A 25,393-nucleotide genomic window follows, 5' to 3' on the forward strand; every position below is an offset into this window, starting at 1 on the left:
GAGACCCCAGACAATCAGGGATCAGCTGAGTTCTACAGCCAGAAGGTGACTTCCAGTAAATCACATCTGAACCACACAGGGGCAGCAGACTCACACTGAATTAGTGTGCGGGACCAGCCCAAGTGTATCCAGCTGGGGCTCTCGCCCACCCCCACCACACCATTCACCCCCACTCCCTGTGCTAGAGACGTGTGCTGGGTAAACAAATGATGCTTCATCAGCTCATTTGATTCCTAACAGTGAGAGGAGCTTCACCACGTGGCTACAACAATAGCAGCAGCTGAAAGACAGTGCATGCAGAATAGAGCCTCTCAGTATTATTAACAGGCAAACTCATTTCTTATGAACACCATGGCAAAGAATAATTCTCTTTTGAATAACTTCCTCAGAGAGAGAGAGAGAGAGAGAGAGAGAGAGAGAGAGAAAGGGAGAAAGGATTCTTTCATTCAGGTGTTGTTCCAGAGGAATGCAAACAGTAGGTTAATGCATCAATTAATGCTCATTCCAGTTCAAAACTTGATGGGTAAAAAAGTACAATGTTTTTAGGGCACTCCAGGTATTTACATTTTTCTTTGGAGAGCTACACATTGACAGCTTATAATGAATTTTGCAGACAAAGAAAACAGTGGGTGTAGCAAAACTGAAACAAGCAACATGGAGGGTATGGCCATAGGCTGCATATTGACCACAGGAGTAAAAAAGGGAAGTAGCTGCTGGATTTATTCACCTCGAGATCATTGAAGAAGAGATGGGTATCAGCCAGGTTGAAGATCATCTCCTCCATGCGCAAACCCAGGGTCACGGCCATCGGAGGGTCCTGAATGAACAGAGGTAAAAGAAATATTTATAAGCTCCTTCCAGCTGACATGTCCACAGCACCCATCCAAGCCTTGTTTACACAGTTCCTTGTAAACAGCTGTTTATGTTTTGTCTAGGCAAGGTACATGTTTTAATTTTAGCTAAGTTCAGACAAATAATATGAAAAATGTCAACTAAATTTATCAAAATTTCTCTGAGCAGCAAGAATTTCAATCAGTCTGGCAACCCAGAACCACTTAATGAAGCTTCCTCTGTAATTGGTTGTACAGTAAGTGCAGTCATCGTCCTATAATGAGTTGCGGAACCGCAGTCCACGATGACAGAGGCTACACTTGTCTCACCCATCGGCAGAGTTCAGTGAAGCACAAAACCTACCAGGCCAACTGGAGATTAGCTGCAAAAAACCATCACCCGTAAGCGGTTGGCATGGGTGAAATGCCAAACCTCGTGATCCGCAGTCACAGTCAGCAGTCCAGAATAGACTCACTGCAGCCTGGCCCAGAGTCCCTCCGCTTCATTCATGGTGAGAGCAATGCCCCCTCAGGATCACACTTCCCCTCTGGAGCCCCCTGCTATGTCATGGGTTACAGATCCCACTGGACAGGGCAGCCAGCAGTTTCTCCAGTTGGGCACAGGACATAAAAAGACCATTTGCACGCTGATAAGAGGGTGTAGCTCTAATAGTCTTATTCTACATAATACCACAGTAACAAACTGTGAGCTCACATGCCATACTGGTAGAGATTCATTAAGACAGGAATTAAACACCATAGCAATATGTTTAGTACTAATTAATATTCCATTAAATATTTATGTTATATTTAAGTGTAAACCAGATGTGCTGTTTTGGTGTTCTGTGGGAGACTTTTCTGCATCATTCACTTTTAAGGTTGAAATAATTAGAGGTGCAACACGAAATACAATTAAGTTGCTGGCGGTGGTGACCGCAGAGACCACAGAAATAGATGGGGTGCTGCACCAGGCTCTGAATAGAAACAGCTGTCACAGTCTTTCTTGAAGGCAGAATGAGAGGAACATGCTAAGGTGTGAAAACTGAATCCAGTTCAAGTGTCTCCTCTCCTTCCCCTCTTCTACCGAGCTGATGTTTAACAGCACCACTCACACAACACACAGTCTTCTTTCTCAATCAAAATATGAAGCATCTAAGGTGTAATTTGTTTACATTCGGTAATGGGGATGAAAATGTTACTCATCCTCCATTTCTGGTCAGTGACCCGCACACAAATTTATGAACTGAACAAAGCATCGGGGGGGAAAAAAAAAAAATAAATAACTCAGATTACACAAATGTGAAAGATCTATTAATGTGGCCAGTACTTCTGATAGATGAAAACCAGAAGATGCAACAATGAACAGTCAGCGCAGAAGTTCAGGCCTCTCTCTCACACCCTCTCACACACACACACACACACACACACAGATCTGGGATGCTCGTTATATCAGCCGAAAAGCAAAAATTGAGATATGACGACGTGACGGCGGGTCCAGGGAGTCCAACTCCTTCTCACAGCACTAAGTAATTTGTTGCCAGAGAAATTCGTAATTTCACTTGACATTTCCAAAAATTCCTACATTATGACTGAATGCAACATCTAATATTTCAATTGGTAATTTCCTATATCCTACATTTCCCAGTCATCTCTGCTGCTGGATTTAAATGGTTCATTTTGGAGAGGAAGGGTCTGCTAATCTGTCACTCTTGTTGCACAGAATCTTACTGCGTTTAGAACCCATCACCCTAAAAACAGAACTTTCCACATATGCAATGGTATGGTGGAGGACAAGAGTATGTGACAAATGAGTGTCTGCATCCAAATTTCTCCCTCTGTTGATCTAAAGTGCTTTTTGTACTGTTCTCAGATACACGTTGCTTTGGAGGAAAGGGTCTGCTACAGGAATAAATGTAAATGTAAGAACATTTTTAGACTAAACCAGCCTGTCACACAGAAGCAGTCTAAACCAAAGTCCCAGGTTTCATTAGATCTGACAGGAAACTGTCCGATTCCACCAAGGTTCCCTATAACCCAGCTGCTACTGGTTTGCCACAGAATCTTGCTCAGAGCATCAGCAGCTTGAAACCCTTCGCCAGCTGTCCGTGTGCTTCTCCCACCCTCTGCACCATTTGGAACACCTCCTTATTCACTTTTACTCTCTTGGCGGAGTAGACGTTGTCATTAGAGAAGGATCACTGCAATGCTGACTGCTGTTTGGCTTTGTAGGAGGGTGAGTATCATTCACACACAGTTTCATCACTCATGGCTGACAAGCGCCAGCAGTCAGAATGAAATATGACGGACTTTGGCAGGTAAACTGGTCCCTTTCTGCCTGTGATGACGTTTGGTTTTAGAGTGTCTTCTCTTTGGATGTGGACATGGCCTTGGTGTGCTGCTACACATGTCCAATTTCCATGCTCCTACAGATTGGTCTTTTTGTCCTACAAGTATGTCTTCTTGCCGCTCAGGTGGGTTTTGCCACAGGTGAGAGTCCTTACCTTACCGTACTTCTGTGCGTATGAGCCAGTGAGGAGGGAATGGAACACAATGATTGTCTCATCCAGGTCCCACACAAACACACGCTGCAGAGTGGAAGAACAAGGACAGCTCATTATGCTTGTCCAATAGGGTCACCTCCTCTTCTGACCCTTAAGTGTTACTAACATGACATTCAGTGTTTATTTACTGGATCACCACCATTTTATTTCTTTATTCAAAGGCAAAATACAAATGGGGGAATTTATTATTTGCAAGTTTTTCTGATTGTACAGTAAACTACTGTACCTTACTGTCTTTCAACATTACTATGAAAAGAGCTGCTCATAAGGTTTTCATGTTTACAAGCTGCAAAAATTGTGAGAACAGTCAAATTCTGCATTCCCTGTGCTGGACTCAAACTAGCCTCTACTGAGTAGTTTAAGAGCAGCGAAGCACCTGCTTTACCCTCTGTACCATTGTGTCCAGCTATTGATCAGGAGTTTCACCCAAAAAACCTCCAGAGACGATCTTTCACACTGAAAGCCAATGTATACAGTGGGTCTCGTGGGAATGCTGTGTATCTACCTCCAGGTCACTGTCAGGCGGAGGAGATGGATTGTTCTTCCTCCCTCGGCCACGAGTCTTGGACCCAGAACTTCGGCAGCTTCTCTCATCCAGGTCTTTGATCGGGGTGGAGGGGCTCTGCACCGTGTCAAAATCTGCTGCAGACAGAGGAGAGACTAATTAATGCACAAGCACAGAAGCAAGCATCCATGCGCACACACTTTCTCCACGACATCACTGAGATTCCATTCAGAAAAAAATTAAAAGTGTTAAAAAAATGCAAGTTTCCCCTCTGTCTTGCAGCATTTCACTGACATATAAAACACATGTATGCACACCCACACACAGCTTCCGAACCATCAGCATACCTAGCAGAGCACAGCCAAGACAGGTAACTGGAACCAGATGTGAGGGAAGCTCATATGTTATTATGTCTGAGAGGGTGAAAGGCTGAGGTTTGGGGTGGGAGATTGAACGTGCGTGCGTGCGTGAGTGAGTGAGAGAGAGAGAGAGAGAGAGAGTTAGAGATTGAAAAAGAATGATAAGCTTCCCCAATCACAGGCTTGGAGTTCCCCCAAGAACAACAGCAAAAAAACAAGAATGTCGATGTCCAGAAACCAGAAAGGCTCCAGCTCCTGCTCTCTGCTTTAATACAAGACCCAGAATGCCTCCAATCACAGGTCTGAGCTCTAACATAAATAAAGGATATTGGAGAGGGCAGAGGGTTGGGTTCCTGAGCACGGCACTCTGCACTCCAACCTGTTTCCGTTCCCTTAAATAAAAAAAAAAAAAAACCTCCTGTCTGAAATCATCAAGCTTGGAGATGGAGTCTGACACGGATGGACTGAATCACAAAACAGTTAATTTATTCAGATTTCACAAAAAGGTGTTCCATTTTGTACAAAATAAATATGACCATATGTTGTTTTTCACATGTACATTTTCTACCATGATAAAAAGAGAAAGATATTCTGAACTGTGTGTTTAGTTATAAAGTAAAAATCTCATTGGAATGAGAAAGAAAAAAATATGGGTAAAAAAAGTGAGTGTTCACTCTGCTCTGTAGTCAAACACATTAAATGTATTGACACTGAGAAAGAAGTCTGTAGCTCTGCTCCTCAGATCAAGCATTAAAATTCAGCAGAAAAAAACTTCAGTTGAGGTTTTAAAAATAGAAAATCCTTACAATTATGTAAAAAGAAAAACTGGAAACAGATTACAGGTCACTTTTCTGTTCATATTGTCACACAGCATTTTTACAAGAATCTGAACAGGCTAAATAAAGGATGAAGGGAAAACCGCAGCCTGAGCTCTGAGTTGGGAGGCTGGCAAGTATGTGAAGTGTTGGAGGCCACTGCACACCAGCAGAAATTTATTAGTCACACAAAAGAATACAAACGCGAACAAGACGTTCTTAAACAAATGATTTCCTTTAGAGCACTGGGCCCACAGAGTGGGGCCCTTCTTTTGGATCGAAACAAAAACTATCAATTTGGTCCTGAAGGATGTGGAATGCGAATGTGACCATGTGCCTATAAGACCGAATCCGTTGGGCTCAGCGAGCAGGACTCACCCTGGTGGAGCTCTGCTGCCTGCCCTGCAAGGGTAGGTACTGAGTCCTGCAGCTGGTAGGTGGAGGAGGCAGAGCTTGTGCTATCCAGGGCGGGGCTGGAGGTCACGTAGGCTCCATAGGTGGAAGCTGAATAGTACTGGGCGTACTGGTTTTGGCCGAAAGCCGTGTAAGATGGATAGTCCTGGAGAAACAGCAACTGCCGTTTAGAGTCAGGAACAACAGGTGAGAAGCCATCATGATGAGAAAGGCACAACGGATCAACCAGCTTACAGTCAACAAGATAACAGACTCTTTCCCAAGAGCACCATTCTGGGAAGGACTCAAGCATCCTTGGTCTCATCAGACCCACTTTATTATTCCTTCCAATATTTTTACTAGGTACAACACACTGTTTCCATGCTGGTTTCACCTGAAGGGTCTGTCATGGGCTGTTTTTATGGCTAGCCAATAAAGCTATTCCTGGGCCATTAAGAGGAAGATCAGCTGGACCAATAAAAGGTTTCTGTGTATACATCTCCTTTGGGGCATCTTGGGTTGCAGTTAACATCAAGAAGGTTATGCCTTCACTTCAACTGCCATATTCTAGAGTACTGACACAAAGTCTGTCATAAACCCTTGAGGACAGAGTACACGGGTGAAAAGACCTGGAGTACCCTGAGAGACGTGACAAAGAGCAAGAGTACCTGCTGAGAGCTGCTGAAGTTTGCAGTGTTAGACACAGAGTTGTTACTGGCATAGAGGCCTGAGGACGGTGTGAAACCGGAGGCTGCAACAGAGCGGGGAGAAAGGCACAGGAACTCACCTGGGTCATTTACTCATTAGAACAACTATGACACACAATTTACAAGAGCTGCACTTTCTGAGAAACGTCAATGGAAACGAACCATGCAGCATGTGACTTTTCTACAAGTCAACGTCACTCGTGTCACTCATTTGGTATGCATAATTTATGTGGGTGGATCGAAGTGTGTGTGTGGACCTGTGGCAAAAGTCCCAGTAGGAGTATGGACTCTAATGTCTGGCAGAAGGTGTGTACAGACTATCCATTTCCATGTTACCACATGAGCCCCTAGCTGGAGCCAGGGAGCTCATACTAGAAAAATGTACAGTGTTACAAGTAAATACAGGTATGAACCCAAGTGTATGTATGAATACAGCTCAGAGAACTAGTGTATATTAATATTGCCACCATTGTGAATACTGACCTGGCATCTGATAGGGTGAGTAGGGGGTTTGTCCAGGCTGGGGGGTGCTGAACCCAGGGCTATACGTAAGACCAGTCTGTAGGGGGGGCTGCGGCTGAGACAGACCACCCTCAGTCTTAATTCCTGGTAACATGACACCCAGATCTGCTCAAGAAACAAAACATCAAATTACCTCACTGAGAAATGCAAACAATTAAATACCAAATCACTTTGCAAACTGAACAAAGTACAACATCTTTGTGGATGAACATACTCAGTTCCACCCTGAATGCCCCCATGTAGGACCTCTAACTTTCTTGAAGCAGGATCAGTAGCTGTGGCAACACACCGTAAGTGGATAGTCCATAAGGCTGCCCGGTCTGGGAGTAGGCTGTGTACACAGTGGACTGCTGCATGCTGCTGAACTGCGACTGGCCTGCATACACTGGCACAGACTGAGCAGCTGGTGCAGACAGAATGTGAGGGTACGGCCTGAGAAGAGAGGGGCAAGACTGCAGTCACACACTGTGTGCGTGTGTGTGCCAAAGCTACTATACCCTGAAAATAAACTTGTAGAAATGTCTGTCTGAAGCAAAATGGCAAAGTATAGAACTGCTGGGTTTTTTTTTTTTTTTTTAAACAAACTATGATGTATTTCTCAAGTTTTGTTAAATCAGGATGATTTGTCTTTCAGTCATTACAAAGAGGTGCAAATAAAGCATGAAGTGGAAAAACTCAGAACAAGAAGTGAGAGGTAACTACTTCCTGTACAGGGCCCACCGGCACTCACTTGGAAGGGTAGAGAGGGGGTGAGTACTGCTGTGTGGATCTTGGACTGTAGCCGCTGCTTGTGATCACTGTAGAAAGACAACCTTCAGTCAGAGAAGCACCAGAGCTCACATGTCCTTCTCCACAGACAGAGAATAAAACATTTCAGCACAGACACTCTTAATGATGACAATGTGCCTAAATTGCACTACGGTAAGAGGTATCCAGCAAATATAAATTCTGTACATGGATTCTGTGCAAAGTGGACATAAATTTTCCTTAATGCCAATTGCCATCATCAAACAGCCACAATGTTACTGACATCTACAATGGTGGATGGAGCCATCCTGGTCCCGTCGAACAGATCAAATCAAACAGCCCCACATTTCACCCCGTGTTTTAGGCCATCTGCGACTCATTGGCTGTTTGACAGAATAAAGAGCTGCAGGGATCAATCACACTTCCTCTTCAAAGCCTGATAAACCTCCGTTTTTCATTATCCCATTAAAAACCAACTGTTTTCCTTTCTGGGCTCCCAAGAGTAAAATGTCATTGGACATATAAACCAGTTAGTGGGAACACCGTCCTGCCTCAACTTTGTCTGCTGAAAGTAGACTGTGCTGCAATGACTTCCTGCTCCCTGCAGGGGGCAGTGCCTTCAACAACCAGCATCTTCCAGTCTGACGGAGCCCCACACACTCTTTATACATGAACCTTAAATTTTGGTCCCCAGAAAACACAACTGTACCTGGAAGATGGTGAGTACAAGTCCCACACTGATGAAAGCACAGACGGACTTTCTACCCTGACAACTTGGCACACAAACATTGAGAGAAACGCCAAAGCAGACGCTGTGCTGCCACAGCAGGTACAGCTGCATGGTTGCTGTTCAGATCTGAATGGTTTCATGAGCCTCCTACAGCCGGCGACCCAGCAGCAGATGGCCCACTTGGAAAACATGTCAACATCTATATCAACCCTGCCTCAAAGCCAGGAGCTTGCAATGCACCATGCAGAGGCACACACAAATGCAAACAAAAACACTCCCACGGCTCACAGCAATCAACCGAACTTCAGTTAGATGCCAGATCTTAAAGATTAAAAGCAGATATCCAGTCACACTGAAATTGTTAAGAAAAATGAATGACATTGACCAGAGCATTACAGAGCTTTTATACAAACTGCAGCTACTTATATAAATTCACAACATACTGAAACACAAGAATAATGCGTGTGCATGTGTGTGTGTGTGAGAGAGAGAGAGAGATAGAGAGAGAGAGAGAGAGAGAGTGATTTGCGCACACACTCTGCTGGGCCTCTGCATAACGAACCCCGCAGTGCTTGGCATTGCGCTGCCAAGGGTCCGCCCACCAGACTTCTCCAGTAACCCTCCCTGCCTGCTCCTCCAACCAGCCCAATTCTGCACTGCTGGTCTCATTTGACTCACACTCTTTACACACTCATTACACCCCTTCAGTTAGGCCCCACCACCAAGAGGCCAAAGGTCAGTCAAATATGAGAAGCGAGTGTCTGCGGTGAAGCGTCCACATGCACTGCAGTCCGGCAAACCGCACCAGGAAGAGGGGAGTTGCTCTCACAGCTGTATGCTGAGTGCTGCATCCCAACAGCAAACGCTGCATTTGCTTGCTTGGCCCAAGACTCTGAGCTTTAGTGTCACAATAGACTTGAAGGTTCCATGTCCCCCAAAGAGCTCCTGCATGCCTGACCTCACCTGAGCTGGCGTAGGTATCCAGCGCGGTGTCCACCGAGGTACTGGCAGGCTCGCTATTCAGGGGCTCTGTCTTTACTGCAATGTGAAGGGACAAGAGGACAATGTGATGTCTCCCCTGGGCATGAGCGACAGTTAAATGTCAAAGAGGCACCCATTTAGCCAATTGCCGTACTAGAAATTCTCATCTTTCTGTATGTAAATCTTTGTGCCATATGGTATTTGTGTATCGAATCAGGAGGAACCATTGTGACACAACACGCAGGTCCTGAGTCCCAGTCTACAGATTACCACCACACAGATGCTGCCCACTGTTTAGGAGTTCAAAGAGGTCTTCTGCATGGACACTATAATCATAGCGGTGACATGTACCACTAATTTCTCTCTGTCCTCATCCCAGGACATACACAGCTAGATGACCACAGCAAACCAAAACGCAGACAGACATGCATGTTAGCGTGTCTAAACACACACAGCACACTACAAGATCTGTACTCAGGAATACAAACACACAGCTCACACTATGGGGTCTGTAAACACAAAAAACAGACACACAGCACACTCTGGGGTGCGTACTGGGCGTAGAAGATGAGGTGCTACAGGACAGCAGCCAGTCCGCAGTGTTGAGAATTGTCATGCTCTCTCCTGGGGGTGAAGGAACAGTCACTGAACAGCAGCTGCATGAGGGGGTTCAGCTGACATAAGAAGAACCGCAGTGTCAACACGTAACCTGACAATTTCCAAAATAAACACACCTACTGATATGTTCAGTGGAATAAACAAGGAAGATGCATGGGAAGATGAACAGAAGGGGACTAAAAAAAATTGTTTTGTTTGATGAGGAATGGAAGCTTATATAATGGGCACAATATATCACCAGAGATGATTACTGTCTTGTTGCCATGCTCTCTTCAACAGGCTCTGCCCACACAGATGCCAAAACATTGGTTTCAACACATTTTACCTACATGGCCACCATGATACTGTCTTCACCAGGACCTACCAGCGCCGGCTGAGAGCGAGCCTGGTGAAAACCAGTCACCTCCAGTAAGGAGCAATGTGACAAGCGATGAGTACAGTGCTGGTGATGCATCATGTGAAGAATGTAGAGTGTGAAGCTTGTGAAGTTCATACCACATCAGCCTGAACTTTCTGTTAAAATCATTTGTTTTTCCCCCACTCAGGACATTAATGGATATTACAGCTATGCTTTTTAAAGCTCATTTGTTACAAAGGGCTGTTTTAATAAAAGTACACTGCCCAAAATTTTTAAAGAAAGTGTTGTAAAAAAAGGGGTGGACAATTTTAATGACAAAAACAACAGGAGAATATTTAAAGTGGTCTTAGAGATGTGCTAAACGAGGGCAGAGCTCTTGTTCATCATCTAAATAGAAACAGCTCACCATAAGCAGCATTTCATTGTTCTAGAAGAATACACAACAGAAGGACCTTTTGGTGGTGGCATATAGACAAAAACCATGTGTAATTTTTTTTTTTTTTTTTGAATAAAAAGAGTATCCAGCTTGGCATGGACATTGTTTCCATATGGCTTTTGTGAAAATATGACTAGCCCAAAACCAACAACCTGCTGGTCCTGAAAAGTTGAGAAATCCTGGTGGTACTGAGAAAAGTCACTTACCTCCAGTGCCATTAGATGTGATGGGTGCCTCACTCAAGTTGGTCTTGTCGAGTTTGGAGCCTGAGGACTCAGAGCCAGTGACTTGGCTATGAGGACTGGCCAAGTCCTGCATTTCCATAGGCCTGGATGGAGAGCAGAGAGAACAACACCGTGGGGGCACATCCTGCAAGAGCAGCACTTCCAAACTCAACTACAGTATTTTCACACCCACAGCCCGTATCACCTTCTCAAAAAATAAACTGTGGTGTTCCAAGAAAAATTCCTTTCCAGCTAGCACGTCAGGATTCCGGACATTTCACATCATAAGCTGCAAAATGTAGCACAAAATATGGATAGAGGAGTGAGTGTCTAATTTTTTTTTTTTTTTTTTTTTTTTTAACATGAATAGAGGCATAACGACCAGGTTGGCATGGTGGCACAGCGAATAGCACTGCTGTCTTACAGTGCCTGGGTGGTGTGAAAAGATGTGGGTTCGATTCCCACTCAGTCTGTGTGGAGTTTGCACGTTCTCCCCATTACATTTATTTACTTAGCAGATGCTTTTCTCCAAACCGACTTCCAACGAACTCTATGTAGTGTTACCAGCCCACACACATTATTCACCAAGGCGACTTATACTGCTAGATACACTACTTACAATGGGTCACTCATCCATACATCAGTGGAATACACGCTGTCACTCACACACTACGGGTGAACCTGAAAAGCATGTCTTTGGACTGTGGGAGGAAACCGGAGCACCCGGAGGAAACCCACGCAGACATGGGGAAAACATGCAAACTATACACAGACTGAGCGGGGATCGAACACCAGACAGCAGCCTCTCACATCCTTTCACACCAGACAGCAGCGCTACTCGCTGTGCCACCATGCTGCCCCATGCCTGTGTGGGTTCACCCATAGTGTGAGAGTGAGAGAGCGTGTTTCACTGATGTATGGAAGAATGACCCATTGTAAGTAGTGTACAGCACTAGCATTGTAAGTCACCTTGATGAATAAGGTATGGGCTGGTCACACTACATGGAGTTCGCTGGAAGCTGTTTTAGAGAAAAGCGTCTGCTAAACGAAAAAATGTAAACAAGTAGAATGGCCCGGGACAGATGGCACACAGAAAGGCAGAGATTAAAAGACATGATCTTTGCTTCATGTTTGTGCTCTGCACCTCTATGTGAACAGAAAGCAAACACACACACAAAGATATGCTAGCAGACTGACACAGAGATGTATGTGGAGCAGTAGTGTGCTTGGTAGATGCTTAATCCTCACAGAGGTGTGAAGGGTGCTACCAAGGCTTGGGGGCTGTGGGGGTCTGCTGTGCTTCAGAAGGTCTGAGATGGACAGCTTGTCTCATCAAAGGACTGGCCTTTGCTGGCCACACACAAAACAGCCAGTGCTGAGTGACAGCCATTGACAGTAGAAGGAGAGCTGATAACATCTTCACAGGTGAGTTCCAGCCACTTTCAGCTCAGACTGATGAACACAAATGGGGCTTTGGGAAGGCAGAGGCGGAGAAAAGACAACACTGCTGCCATGAACGCTTCCCAAGGGGAAATGCCCCAGGATATTACATTTTTGTGTGGCGTGTCACTGGATATGCCTGCAGGCCACAGCCATGCTCACACACACAGCTTCACTGTTTCATGCGGGTGTTTTCACTGGCTCTGTGGGCAGTTTGATTCAAATACAAAGAAAAACCCAGAGGTCCTGGGTGGAGGGAGGCCATTTGTGAGGTATCATCATGTATAAAAATAAAAGTTGAAATGATGTGTGCATTGAAACCAACTATGACTTCCCAACAGCACTAATTCTAAAGATTTTAAATTTAAACTGAAAACAGAATGATGTCAAATGTGCTTGCTGAGGCTGTCATGTGTTTTTTCAGCATTTAAAATGAGAGCCACCGCACTGGTTCCATGACTGCTCTCTCTGCCTCTCTTCTTTAAAACATAGTCCACCTGTGTGTTCCTCATATAATGTACATGTAAACGTGTGGCTAAAGGTGCTTACCTGCTGTCAGAGGACTCTGAAACATGCAAATCACTCTGCGTTTTTTTCACCTGTGACAAAAGAGGATATCAGATGTTACTTCCTCCTACAAACTGAGTTTTGCTCATTCTTTCTGCCTGGCACCCAGTCTAATCCTGAGCACCACAAGTACTCAGACCTGTAACTAGAGGTAACAGAACAGCAAACTGCATTCAGACATGTCACAAATAACAAAAAATGATGTAAACCCAGCACAAACAAAACTCAGAGGGTGACCAGGAATTAGGCAGGAAGAGAACACAATGTGGACAGTAGCAGTCTCACCTTACTTGACCATGAAGATGAGGCAATCAATCCTGCAGAACTTACAAATTAACTAGTTTATACATCTAATCCTGTTGGGATTTAAATACACTTTAAAAGGGGTTTTAGATAATTTAGTCAAGATAGGAACCTCAGCTTGTTCCATTTCCTGTAAGCTGTAAAGGTTAGAACTTTTCAGGTCAAAACCTCCCATTGGGTCAGATCCAGAGAGCTTTACTGGGGACTCTGAGGTCCTCTGCTGTGCCAGACTTCCAGCTGTCCACAGAACAGCGGTCTGCTGCTGCGGTCCTGCCAACGATGACCTCTGAAGTCATCCTTGTAATTTTGATGAGCAGCTTTTTGAAGTGCCTGCCGTGCTTAGAGCAACAGAAAGTAAGCAATCAAAAGTGTTTTTTTTTTCCTCCCGTTCATCTCCAGCTGCTTTTAAACAGTTCCAGATTCACGGAAAGCGTTGTTTGTTATAAAAAGACTTTCTGGTTGTAAAACAAGAGTGATTTCATTCCGAAGTGAAAATGTTGAGTTGGTAGAGAATTAACAACAGTGAAGGAGGAGGACCTTGGAGGAGTTTTAAACACTTTTCTGCCAACAAAACTGAAGATATTCATTTTCATCAATAATTTAAGACCAACCTCATGACTAGCAGGTCACCTCTGGGTCACCTTCAACAATTCGGTGACATCACGGTGGGATGTGGTAGTAGGGACCTGATCAAAAATTCACAAAATTCAAACACAGGTGGTCTCATTCTTCAGAGTCCTTGTTCTGTCTGCATCTGAGGCACACTTTGGAAACTTAATGTATAAACCTTTGTGAATCTTCGGCCTTCTCCTCATTCTCACCACATGTTATTAATGGTAGCCCAGAAGGAGCAGAACACAGGAAAATCAGCTCTGCTGCTCCCACATTAACTTTCTGTTCCACTCCAGCACAGTTTGGGTTCCTTTCCTTGTCCCACTCCAGTGTGGTGTAGGATCAGCTCAGCTCCCAAGCAAGGTGAGGCCACAGTCCAACTATTTTAGCAGCAGCTCTTGAATGTCTGTGTTCCCACTGCAACATCCCTCCTCAGACCACAGACAGCTGGAAAACCATGCTGGATTACAGAGGTCCAGTAAGGAAAGAATGAGAACTACTGAACGCATTCTAGGCTGAAATGATTGATACCTACAGAACAGCAACCAAAATGAACTGTTAAATATGGGGTTTCTTTCCTTGAAAAAGAACAAATACAGTGAAAATCACTTAAACACTGAAGACTAAAAAGATCACTAAATTAAAAAAATATAATGCAAACAAATTGCTCAAAGGATGTTGAAAGTAAATTAGGAGGAGATCATCTTTTCTAATTTTATACTTATGAAATGGTAAGCATGTTGATTATATTGTAGTGACTTGAATTTTAGAACCAACATACACAATGGCAGAGGAGCCCTCATTTTATTCCCCATATTGAACAATAATCCCCATCTCAACTTGCAACAAGTTCTACAAACAAAAAGCAACAAACAAGAGAAGGCTGGTTTCTCACTAAAGAAGGTCTGTCCCCAGGGCTAGCTAAAGTGCTGAGTACCCAAAATCATATAATCACATAAGCCTGATCATCATACTGTCTAGAAAAAAAAGCGGTCAGACACAGTGAACAACATGTGCTGAATGAAAACACTACACAACAAAACACATGAATCAGTGAAACATAAGCAAACATTTCACCAATTGAGGAAGCCATCACTGGGAATTCTTATTACAGTATGAAGGCTTGGTTACACATCTCACTGAGTATTATTCACATTTATTGAATGAAACGTGACAACAGTAAACAGTGGTACATCTCAAAACTCATAAAGAGCTCTGGACACAGACACAGTTGCCTATAGAAGTTCAATTCAGTACAATGACATTTTTGACCATTACACAGTTATTTTACTTTCACAACAAGTGGACAAAGAATTGATATAAGAATGCCAGTCACCTTTTGCCCTCATGTTATTTCAGCCAGTGGCAGGTTTTTAAAAGGAACCAATTAGTGGAGATGAACCGCAGTTGCTATGTGGCTTTTAGGCTCCTTTCCACACTGGTACACAAATTTTCAATCAGAGGAAGCAATTTTAAAAAGTGAGGATAATACAAATTATTAATAAACGGAAGGCATTTTTCAGAAAATCATTTTTGTAGGTTTTAGTTTCAGGAAAAAGAACTGCTTCTCTCCAATACTTCTGCTATCCTAAACAAAAATCACATTTATGAATTACAGTCAGACAAGCTATGTTCAAAATTGCCTTTTTGCCCCCTCCACTTATCTGCATAAAAGACTTTTGCAGATTACTCCATGAGAACCTTCAGTGATTTCCTTCTCATTAACTTAATTATGAGGGGTTCAGAGCTACAGAAAAAAGGTTAACTGACAAAACCTGGATTTGCACACTGCTGTATCACCTCCACACCAATCTGCTGCCGATGGCCTCAGATGAACAGGTTAGCATGCCTGTTCTGTGGCTACACACACACCCACACTGAGAGCTTGCAAGCCACAGTGCGGTGACAGCAGGTACTTATTAAAATTCTTCCCTCTATTTTTGAGGAACTAATTATAACAGTAAATCTTCAACAAGTTTGCAAATTTTCTGCAGCTGCCATGTAATGGCAAAGCAAACAAACCGAGGGCAGCTGAAGCGAAGCTCTGATTAAAGGCCACATTCCCGAGAGGTGAGCTTGGCCTCCTGTCTTCAAAAGCAGGGTTTCTAAAAGTGCAGTGTAAGGCACACTGGCACATAGACGCCATGCTTCGAACCTCGGCCACTTCCTTCCACAAACAGGGCTGGGGGGCCGCGGAGAGCCAATGAAAGCTGGCAGCACGCACAATTGACCAGTTCACCCGTTACATGTAAGGCAACCCACACAAGGCAAGGTTCACCATTAAAAATGCACGTTGTTGCTGCAGCGCTAATTGCTAACCTATCGCTCAGCACAGCAGTACTGAAACCATTATTTGCCTATTTTCGACAAGACCAAAAACGATGCTTAAAGATTTTTTTCATCATCAAAGCGTTCCAATGCAGGGAAAGAAAGAAAGAAAGAAAGAAAGAAAGAAAGAAAGAAAGAAAGAGTTCAGTTTTTCCTCTGTGGCTTATATGACATACATTTTAACTAACAGACAAGGCCTCTGCTGCATGGCTGCAATCTCATACGGCAGCGCTCCTCAGAGCTCGTTCTCCACGATGGCCTTGTTTTCAGTCTGTGCAGCAGAGCCACTGTATTCCATTATTACTTTCTTGTGAGATCAGTTGGCCCCCAAAGTCACACAACTCCATGCTCAACTAATAGGTATAAATGTGTATATTGGTATGATATGTCAAAGTCTACCAACTAACTTCTGTCACCAAGTGTATATCACTTTCTGTCTCACTTAGACCAGGTCTCAAATCACCGCTGACCTTTGGCCTTGTGACCCTTGACCTGACCCTCCAGGTAAGAATGAGGCCACCAGTCTAGCACCCCAAAACCCCGCAGGCAGAAATAACTAGAAAAAGATGAAACTGGTCAGGACCAAACAAAGTGAACAGTCTATGTTTACCTGTCCTGAGAAAATGTGAAATTTAAAAGTTTAATTTTAAACAGAATTTTTATTTTTATTCATTATTATTATTAATTCATTATTTATTCAAACAAAACAGCAATATTTTGCTAAAAATGGTAGATTAATTTATAATCCTCACAAACATAACCATAGTTAGACAAGATGATATTAGGTTTGTCTCGTACATCTATGCAAACGATAGCTCAAGTCCACATGTGGAGTCCTCATTTCAGCCTGAGTGACAAGAATGCATCAGATGATGAGAAAGCTAGTTGGGTCTTTTGGAGCATGTTTAGGTGTCTGCAGAGGTCTTGGAAAGAGTCGGAGGGCAGCAGAAACATGACGGTGGCTAAATTGCCAACGTTACAAGAAACATAACGGAGGGGATGCTGCCAAAGTAACGTTAACCCTGCCTGCAGCAAACAGTCCATAGGCTTGTACCATGAATTGTTCACAGTGACAATGTGGATAACATGACCATCTACACAGAATAGATGGTACCAGCTGGAGTCCTTGTTGTGCCATGGGGAATGAAGCCCAACATGGGAAGCATGGATAGAAGGACAGGGGGCTTGGATGATATTAGGGTCAGTGCACTGACTTCTAACCATTATTGTCCACTGACATTCAAAAGACAGACATGTTAAGTTCTTTTGTTTAGAACCTTTTTTCCTATATGAAGATCAAAATATTCAATTATTTAAAAAATAGTTTTACTGTAAATAAAATGTTTGAAGATCAAGTGAGCCAAAATGATCAAATTTTAATTAAGAATAAAAAAAAAACACATTTAAACATTTTTAGGATATGTTTAAAATCTACTCTCCAAATATCATAAAAACAATACAGATAGGAAACAAGTAATATGTAATTGAAAAAATAAACAGGAAAAAAAGTGTCAGTAAAGACTTTACATTTACATGGATAATATTAGTTACCCCATAAAAAAAAAAAAAAAATACTGGCATACTTTAGCCAAAGAAGCAGAAGTCAGACATGTAACGTCTGTTTATCTAAGGATACTTAAATTGTTATTTGATGAACAATTTCTTGGGAAATTTTACTTGGCTAAGTGCATACAAACCTGGAATTACAGAGTAAGAAAAGACACAAGAGTCTATAAAAATGTATTTCAACTTCTCTCAATAACTTAAGTTAAAGGTAAATTAAAAACCAGAGTAAAACACCTGCCTTACCTTACTCTGCCATTGGGATTAAAGAATAAAGGGTTCCTATGGAAAGACCATGTTTTTGGTTCTCAGGTTTGCGGTCAGCAGACAGGTCCCCCCCCCCCACAAGACTGGACTTCCTCCTGCCCAACCGTGCTACCAAGTCCCACGAGTAAGCAGCCCAGTGCCTCTACAGTCTGTCCCAAAATTACCAGGGCAGAAGATGAACAGCTCAGGTCAGAGGTTCTTCTTCCTGCATTCTGAGGCCTCCCTGTCGGCAGCTCCTGTCTTTCACTGGATTTCCAGTGTCTCGCATTTATCCAGGACTTCTGCACTGGTGCCTGATCAACCCCTCCTCCACCTGGCTCTACCGCAGCTGGAGGTCTGCAGTAACTGTTCAATGCCTGTGTTGACTCGCTGTGGGTGCAGGTCAAACATTAGACACAGCCCTTTGGCTTCATTCAGAACTGCGCTACTCCAAATGGTAGGAGATCTCTCTCTCTCTCTCTCACACACACACCACTGGAATCTGCCATTCTCCCCTGTCTTACAGAAGTTACATCTTCTCATTATTACTTCTTGCAGCCTATTAAAAATAATAATTTTGGCGGAAAGACAAACATAGAAAAGTTTTATTATATGTCCGTAGAGGCCACAAATACCTGCATACTAATGTTCTCATTACCAAACTAAACATATACAGACACACTCCTCCAGTGGAGCGCCTACATTAATCCCCTTTGTTTCTAATGTTTACTCACAAAATGGTGTTTCCAACCATTAAACTATAAATATGTATTAAATACATTTTCCATCCATATCTGTGTTTAATTATACACCTGTGAATAATGGAATATTTATTTTTGGTCAGTACTGTGATTAAAAGAGCTCAGACAAGAGTGGTAAATGGAAGTAAATGCGTCAGCTGAAGAAATCTTGGAATACACTCTGTATTTTCTATGATTTTGTCTGTTCCTTTAACATATCCTTCCCACAGAAAGGACTCAAGCTGGCTGGTGGTTACGGCACGAGGCAGGGATGAGATACCTGTGGCGCGGGGCAGAGGTGAGACAGCTACCGCCCTGGCACCAGGAAAACTGAAGGTGGCAGTCTTCCCCAGCATGAGCTCCAAGGCGCTAATCAGACAACCCTGAGTGAAAGTCACACCAGCGTGTCGCCTCAGAGCCTTTTTAGTGACAAACGGCGTCCGTCTATGTTGGAGCCAATAAAACGTGATGGATGAACAAGCAAGAAACCCTTGTCAGTGAAGATTAGGACATTTAAGGCATCACTTGACAACTCAAGCACTTTATTATTAGAATGACCCCCAGTGGGATCTGCAGTGGTCATTAATAAACTTTGTCACCAAAGTGCTTTCTCAGCCATAGATAAGACACTTGGGAGACTCACATAAACACTACCTGCCGAGTCGATAAATTTGTGAGCAACAAATCTGGAAAGCTCCTGTAATTTAGGTCTCTTATCCCTATTGTCTGGTTACTGTCCATGTTCAACTGTAAAACAGCAAGACAGAGAAACACCTAAAGGAGAAAAATCACACACACTACCTCAGATGTACATAACAAGGAGAAAAGCCTTTCTGAGAGCCCCTTGTACTACCGAAAGTACTTTCTGAAAGCACTTCCACATTAAAACTGACAGGCTGCGGAAGGTGACTTCATAGGTCTTGTCTGACCACATGTATACAGTCTGTCATCACCTGTTTTCTCCTCCATCTATCAAACACACACTGATGGTTGTACATCTCACTCTGACCTCTGAAAAGTATCAGATAATGCAAAACAATGATCTGTACATTGGATTTATACATCTTTGGGAATAAAATAAAGAGAAAATCAATGAGAATTAAAAGGTCATTCCTCACAAGGAGCCATACAGAAGAAACCTCCGAGTCTACTAGTGAATCCCCCTGTGACAGTGCCTATGGTAATCTACTTTACTGATTTACCAAAGGCTTTTCCTCAAAGTGGTGTACAAATTGAAGTAAACTGAACTATTTTCAAAAGTTACCAAAGCCCAGCTTGCCTGACACCACTGTTTTCCTGTTACACATTACTCAAGCACCAACCTATAGAAAGGACAGTCAGATAGGAGATGATCATGACAGGTGGTGTGATGCAAATTTCCATAGTTGTCAAGAGATAAAGAGAGAAATGGGTCAGAAATTGCAATGTATCGTTACAGGGCTCCTGAGCTCTCATGTTGAGTTTATCTGATGGTTTACATGAGAAAAAACCAAAACCTGGAAGCCACATCAGGGGACAACAGTTGGCAAAGTTCACGAGGAGAAACAATTACAGATTGAAAGGGCAGAGCCTGAATGGATCCCAAAGACGAAGCCCAGCACCAGATGGGCCAGCGTTGTACTGAATGGGTCACAGAGATGGAGCCCAGCACCATATGGGTAATGTGTCCATCCCTTCATCACTGATATTCTATGCTCATCACCATGGACACATTATCAGCAGCTGTCCTGCCTTGGGCAGGTATGTTGTTCTTCAGGCATAACCACTTTCAAGCCTGTGATGTGTGTCTGCCAGTCTGCTTCTCCCCCAAGACTGTCCAGACCATGTGGTGTTGTGTGTTTGGGTTGTTACCACAGCAGTAATGCAATCCTCCTCTGTTCCAGTCCCATGCCCCTCCCCCACATCAGCATGCCTATGGTTCTGTAAAACTATCCTACCTTATTCTCTTCAAAGCCTCCTGGTTCTCTGTTCCCTGGAGGCTGTGGTGAGAAGGTGCCAAGGGGCTGAGTCAGGACAGAGCTGCCTGTCCAATACAAACACCTTCTGGCACCAGGACACAAAACCACCATGAACCAAACACCTGTTGGCACCAGGACACAACTCAACCACCATGATCCAAACACCTGTTGGCACCAGGATAGAACACAACCACCACCACAACACTAAAACCTTCTGAAGCCAGGGCACAATGCAAACCACCATAATCCAATCACCTACTAGCACCACAGCACAACATTGGCATGATGACACAAAGACCTGGCAGCACTAGGGAATGACCTGGTCAAGTCTATGCACACGATGAAGGACTCAAAACCAACATCAAGTACATTACTGCTTCGCTAATATTTTGACCCTTAGCTACAAAACATAAATTAGAGAAGTTCAAATAATCACCCTCCACCAAGCCTACTGACATTTAACCCATTTCACTGTTCTTGCTTATGACAAAATCAGAAACTCCTCCACAGTGCACCACACCCAAACTCTTTCAAACATATAGCAGCACATGTTTTCCTGTGTATGAGTGCGGTTCTGGAACCATCATGTCTTCTGTATAATGTTATAGCAAGCCATTAGTCTTGATATAATTGATAAGTGATCTAAATGTTTAATGAAAAATTCTGAGTGGCTAAAGGAAACTGAACGCCCACACACACTAATACTGCCTGGGTATATAAATACTACAGCATTCTCTCAATGCTCTGCCAAGGCCTGAATCCCCATTTGCTACGAAGGGTGTGCTTTATTTCGGTTTAGTGATCCAGGCAAATTAAAACCCACTGACGGACACGGACACGACGTGTGTGATTTGGAATCGCTGCAAACCTTATTCCTGGACACATGCTGTTAATTGTAAACCATTTGGCCCGTCAAGGGCTTTGCTGATCTAATGTGATCAGACCGTGGAAGCTGGGTCTGCAGGCAACTCACACCTGCCTTCAGCTGACAGGAATTCCTCCCACACCTCCTTCATAACAGCGACCTATAACTGGACCTCCTGGCTGGCAGCAGAGGAAGCAAAGTGACGCAGGAAAGGATTAATAACAAAACTTAACAATGTAAGTCATCTCAAAACCTTCAAGTCTTCTGTTATTGCTCCATGTCCATGGCAATGAAGCGTCTGGAGCCAAAATAACATATTCCGGTGAGGGACAGAGAGACACTGAGCTCACCAGAAAGAGCGTCTCTCTGTGGGATGGGTGAAACCCAACACCACAACGCTCATATCACAATGCAATAATGAAGCACAGCACCTACTGCAGGAACACCATTTCGCCCTTGTTTCAAACCATCCTGAAGGAAAATCAATGGGCAGCATGGATTATAGCTTCAATAACCGAGGGAAACTTTATATAAAAAAGCACTCTAGCATTAAAGACCATCAGAGGAGGTCCTTCCTTCAAAGAGAAGAGACAAAGATATCATTATTTATTTATGGAGTCCTGTGTCCGTGTCAGCACCTAGTTAATAATTAAAATTAATCTCATTACTGCAGATATTCATTTCAGGATAATTCAATTAAATGATGAATTGGCTCCCAGATGCCTGTGTACATGTTAAATAATGCTAATGATGACATCAGATTTTGAGGAATTTAGGCCCAGACCAAGACTGCATTACTTAGGACTGACCACCATCTTGGTAGGAGGACCGCAGCCCGAGTGCTGTGTCCTCCTCACACGCGAAGGCAATCCAAGAGATGAGACACTGCCATCAAGATGTTTAATTACAGTCCTCTCATTTGACATATGGGGTATATTCTATCAAAGTTGGAAAAACGTTCTTCCTAGGGTATACGGCACGTTTCCCAGTGCTTCATCCCCTAAAGCACAGTCACTGGCATACTTGTTTTCAACCTGCATGGTGCCCAGTCAGGCCTGGGAATCCCCATCTTGCTCATGCCCATCACATATCAGGTGGCTTCCCGCACAGCGACACCAAGTCATCGTTGCATCGGATCAGGCAGCGAACACGGCTGTGATACTGATATGATTTCCTTCACCCTTGTCTGTCACCCAGTGGCTCATTCATTCTACATGGTTGTCACCCTACCCTCCCTTTAGCAGGCCAATGCCACTTTGCCGTTTCTTTATTTGTAAGAATCATTTAAAAGCACAAGTTGGTGAAGATGTGAGTTTTGTCTCTGTGTATACAATTGCCTTTTCCATAATTATTCAACTTTATAATGATTTAAAATGAGAATTGTACTGAAATAAATGGCTTTTATTGCTTTTGCTTCATTAAAAAGTTTTAGGTCAGACCGCTATTATAGAATAATCACCATCTACAGCTAAAATTCTTGATAATAAACACCTATAGAAAAAAAAAATATATATAAATGTGCATATCTGCAATTATTTCAAAGCTTCAATAAGATCCACAAGAGTCAAAATACAAATTTAACATATTTAGGTTAGAAAATAAAATTCAGTGACATTTTTAAATCCAGTTTTGAAATTTCTGATATAACTGAGCATGAATGGATTATTATCATTGTTATCTTGCAACCAGAAGGTATTTGGTTCAAATCCCACTCCAGAGGAAAAAAAATGCCCAGCTATATAAATGGTAAATCATTGTAAGTACCTTAGTGCACAAACCTAACATTATAAGTCACCTTGGGGAAGAGTGTCAGATTAAATGTATGATCACTTTCAATTACATTGTTTCACAGACATACCATAGACCTGAGCGCTAGGAAAGGCTGAGAAATATGGCAAACGAGACCGACATCTCCCATAATCCAGACCTATAACATGTGACCCAGTTCCCTGTATGCTGCTCCCTTATAGCAGCTTCAAGTTTGCAAACAAATGTTTCTCAACTGTCCAATGAAAACATACATGGAGATATAGACATATGTACATATACCTCTACACACAGGTTGTACAATAGCCTAGAACTGCTAATAGAGCACACAACAAATTAAAGATCAAATTCTATCACCAAAGAAACAGAGGTTCAGTCCATGAGATAGACAATTTTTGATAGAACACACAGTACGATGGCATAGCAAAAAAAAACCATGTGTCAAACCTAGCCATCTGAACACAAGACAGAAAAAAGAAAGGGCAAAAATACTATATTATTTTCAGCTGTACCCGTATATGTACTTAAAACTAATGCTTTCTGAAATACTGACAATTTACATTTTAACAAATGCCATGTTACAGGTCCCTTGCCTCAGCCATTAGTTCAACATCCTGAACTTCAATGTTATTACAGAGCAGCATACAAAGTCCATATTCCATTTGTTCATTTCATTACAGGGTTAGACTTGCACAGATGCACTTCTGAAGTAAGCATGCTGTTAAAGACTTGGCTTTGGAAACACACTATGAAGCCATTTCCACAGAAACAGGTCAGTTGTTCATTTCACCCATTCTACCCAGACAGAGCTGCACAACCTGGATTGCCATAATTGCAGAAGGAAAAATACAGACAATAAAATTTCACAATCTGTACTGTAGTGTGACAGCAAGGGAATTCACTAAAACCCAGACCACCTGTAAGGAATATCATATGGCATGGCTCTGTGAGCAAATTTCCCCACACATAATATAGCACTCTATCATATTTGCAAATAATGCAAACTACATCTTGCAATACTCTGACATAAATACACACAGTGCATCTCTGTTCCTATATATATTTATTTATAAAACTTAAGTGCAAACTGAGGGAGAGACTAGTGCTGTTATTCTTCCACAGGTAAAAAGAAGCAGAGTAAAAAGCCCTTTTTCCTCCACCTTGATTGATCCTCGGTATTCCAACTAAACCCCAGCAGACCAGCTCAGCTTACACTCAGGAATGTGCGACTTCAACAATGAACACAGCCGGACTTGGCTGATGTGGACAAAGCAGACCAGGTGTTCGCCAGTGTCTACACTCCAACATACATGGAAACAGCACAAGCATATGATTTACACAGCTGTGATGTGCTGAAGTTCGGCATCATTGCATTCCTACTCTTTAAATTGGGTCAAAGAAGCCGTACCAGGGATTCTGTTCAGTCTACTGAAACAGAATGTGGCAATTTCTGGGAGGGAGGGAGGGAGGGAGGGGGTGGGATTTTTGATAATCAATTAAAAAATGCTGATTTTCACATTAATAAAGACTATGAAACAGAAACAGTCCAGAAGTCAGCATACTAGCTGCTCCAGATCCACTAAATACTATTTGCCATAAAAGTGATCCTCCAAAAATCACTTTAAAATGGGGAAAGTCATAGATTTTTTAGTGTTTCATCATATATAAAATGAAACAGGCTGTTTTTTGCCAAGCTGTACCCAACTGGATCTTTGTATACAGACTTACGTATCAGCTGGTCACAGATCCAGAGCACTGAAAACACAGAAAACACTGCATGTCTGTATATATGTACATCAAAGGTGTTATGGGCACATTTGAGTCTCCACTGGGGTTCTCTCAACATTAAACATTTTAAATGAAGAATGACACATGCCACATGATGCAGAGGAAAGTTATCCAAGACCCTGAAGACATCCGCATCTAGGTGTCTTAATGGAGATCCAGGGAATTCAGCTGCAGTGTTTAAAATGTACCGATGAAGCGCCCTTCTTTCAACAACATTAAAACTGAGCTCTTACCGATAGCAAAAGAAATATTATCATAGAGTTAACCTGTATCTACAGCTTATCATTGTTTGGGGAATTAAGGCAGAACAGATATCTCTCCCTCAAACCTGCCAAATCCGTTCCATTCATGCGGAGTTGAAAAGGGCGTCTCCTTCGGCCATTTTTCACGTCATCTCTAAACAGCTGCATAAATCTGCATCACATTATCC

At 42.9% G+C, this 25,393-nt stretch overlaps 1 protein-coding gene across 8 annotated transcripts in view; it reads right to left on the bottom strand.

The window, feature by feature from the left end:
• eya4 (EYA transcriptional coactivator and phosphatase 4) overlaps nucleotides 1-25,393 on the bottom strand; it is a 35,833-nt gene that overhangs the window by 4,758 nt on the left and 5,682 nt on the right. For 4 of the 8 annotated variants that reach the window (XM_018730411.1, XM_018730412.1, XM_018730409.2 and 1 more), the window contains exons 4-15: nucleotides 12,776-12,825; nucleotides 10,769-10,890; nucleotides 9,706-9,774; nucleotides 9,133-9,207; nucleotides 7,423-7,489; nucleotides 6,982-7,124; nucleotides 6,654-6,797; nucleotides 6,132-6,214; nucleotides 5,449-5,629; nucleotides 3,897-4,033; nucleotides 3,332-3,415; nucleotides 728-817 (exon numbers count right to left, since the gene is read on the bottom strand). In XM_018730411.1, the coding sequence (XP_018585927.1) occupies nucleotides 728-817; nucleotides 3,332-3,415; nucleotides 3,897-4,033; nucleotides 5,449-5,629; nucleotides 6,132-6,214; nucleotides 6,654-6,797; nucleotides 6,982-7,124; nucleotides 7,423-7,489; nucleotides 9,133-9,207; nucleotides 9,706-9,774; nucleotides 10,769-10,890; nucleotides 12,776-12,825 (1,245 nt within the window). The remainder of the gene's footprint in view (nucleotides 1-727; nucleotides 818-3,331; nucleotides 3,416-3,896; nucleotides 4,034-5,448; nucleotides 5,630-6,131; nucleotides 6,215-6,653; nucleotides 6,798-6,981; nucleotides 7,125-7,422; nucleotides 7,490-9,132; nucleotides 9,208-9,705; nucleotides 9,775-10,768; nucleotides 10,891-12,775; nucleotides 12,826-25,393) is intronic. The other 4 variants (XM_018730413.1, XM_018730414.1, XM_018730410.2 and 1 more) reach the window with 2 other exon arrangements.

Source organism: Scleropages formosus, chromosome 1 (assembly GCF_900964775.1).
Source record: "Scleropages formosus chromosome 1, fSclFor1.1, whole genome shotgun sequence".
NCBI classification, from domain to species: Eukaryota; Metazoa; Chordata; class Actinopteri; order Osteoglossiformes; family Osteoglossidae; genus Scleropages; species Scleropages formosus.